This window comes from Octopus bimaculoides, chromosome 21 (genome assembly GCF_001194135.2).
Source record: "Octopus bimaculoides isolate UCB-OBI-ISO-001 chromosome 21, ASM119413v2, whole genome shotgun sequence".
In the NCBI taxonomy this organism is placed as follows: domain Eukaryota; kingdom Metazoa; phylum Mollusca; class Cephalopoda; order Octopoda; family Octopodidae; genus Octopus; species Octopus bimaculoides.
Genome location: NC_069001.1, coordinates 16,712,298 through 16,712,928, shown reverse-complemented (window position 1 = coordinate 16,712,928; position 631 = coordinate 16,712,298). Strand labels below are relative to the sequence as shown.

At 42.3% G+C, this 631-nt stretch overlaps 1 protein-coding gene across 1 annotated transcript in view; it reads right to left on the bottom strand.

Annotated features, from left to right (window-relative positions):
* The window catches only part of LOC106880842 (uncharacterized), a 126,478-nt gene extending 125,853 nt beyond the window's left edge, over positions 1–625 (bottom strand). Inside the window, exon 1 of the mRNA XM_052975561.1 lies at positions 350–625. Within this exon, the coding sequence (XP_052831521.1) occupies positions 350–569 (220 nt within the window). The 5' untranslated portion in view covers positions 570–625. The remainder of the gene's footprint in view (positions 1–349) is intronic.
* Positions 626–631: the final 6 nt, after the last annotated feature.

The window sequence follows — 631 nt, the reverse complement described above, 5'->3', positions numbered from 1 at the left end:
ATATATAAACATACATACTTATGTGCATAAATATGCACACATACATGCCTACAGTGTATATTTACATACAGTGTGTATGTAAATATACATACACACATACGCACATATACATACATACCCGTGCACGTAGAATTACACGTACGTGCGCACACTTTATTTATGCACCGTACATTTATGCCTCTACGTGTGTACACTCACATAGATAGATAGATAGATAGATAGATAGATAGATAGATAATGGATGGATGGATGGATGGATGGATGGATGGATGGACGGACGCACATACACACACATAGACACACAGTTAGATTATAACAAATACAAAATGGTATATAATAAATTTGTTACCTGGGACATTGGCTCTCGGCCAAATTAAACTAAGAGGTACAAACACTCCATGATCCAGACCTCGGCTGTGAATATTGGTACAACTTATTCCTTTTGCCTTAAACAGCTGCAACACCCGGGCCGCCACGGCCGGAGCGCCAGAAACTTGCCACTTCACGTTGTATGTACTGTCCGGGAAACCATAGTAATCGTAATAAAGCGAGTGTGACTTGTCTTCCATCACCGTAGCAATCTGCTCCGACCAGTGGGCACTGACCACTAACACCGCCTTCGGCCGGTTCC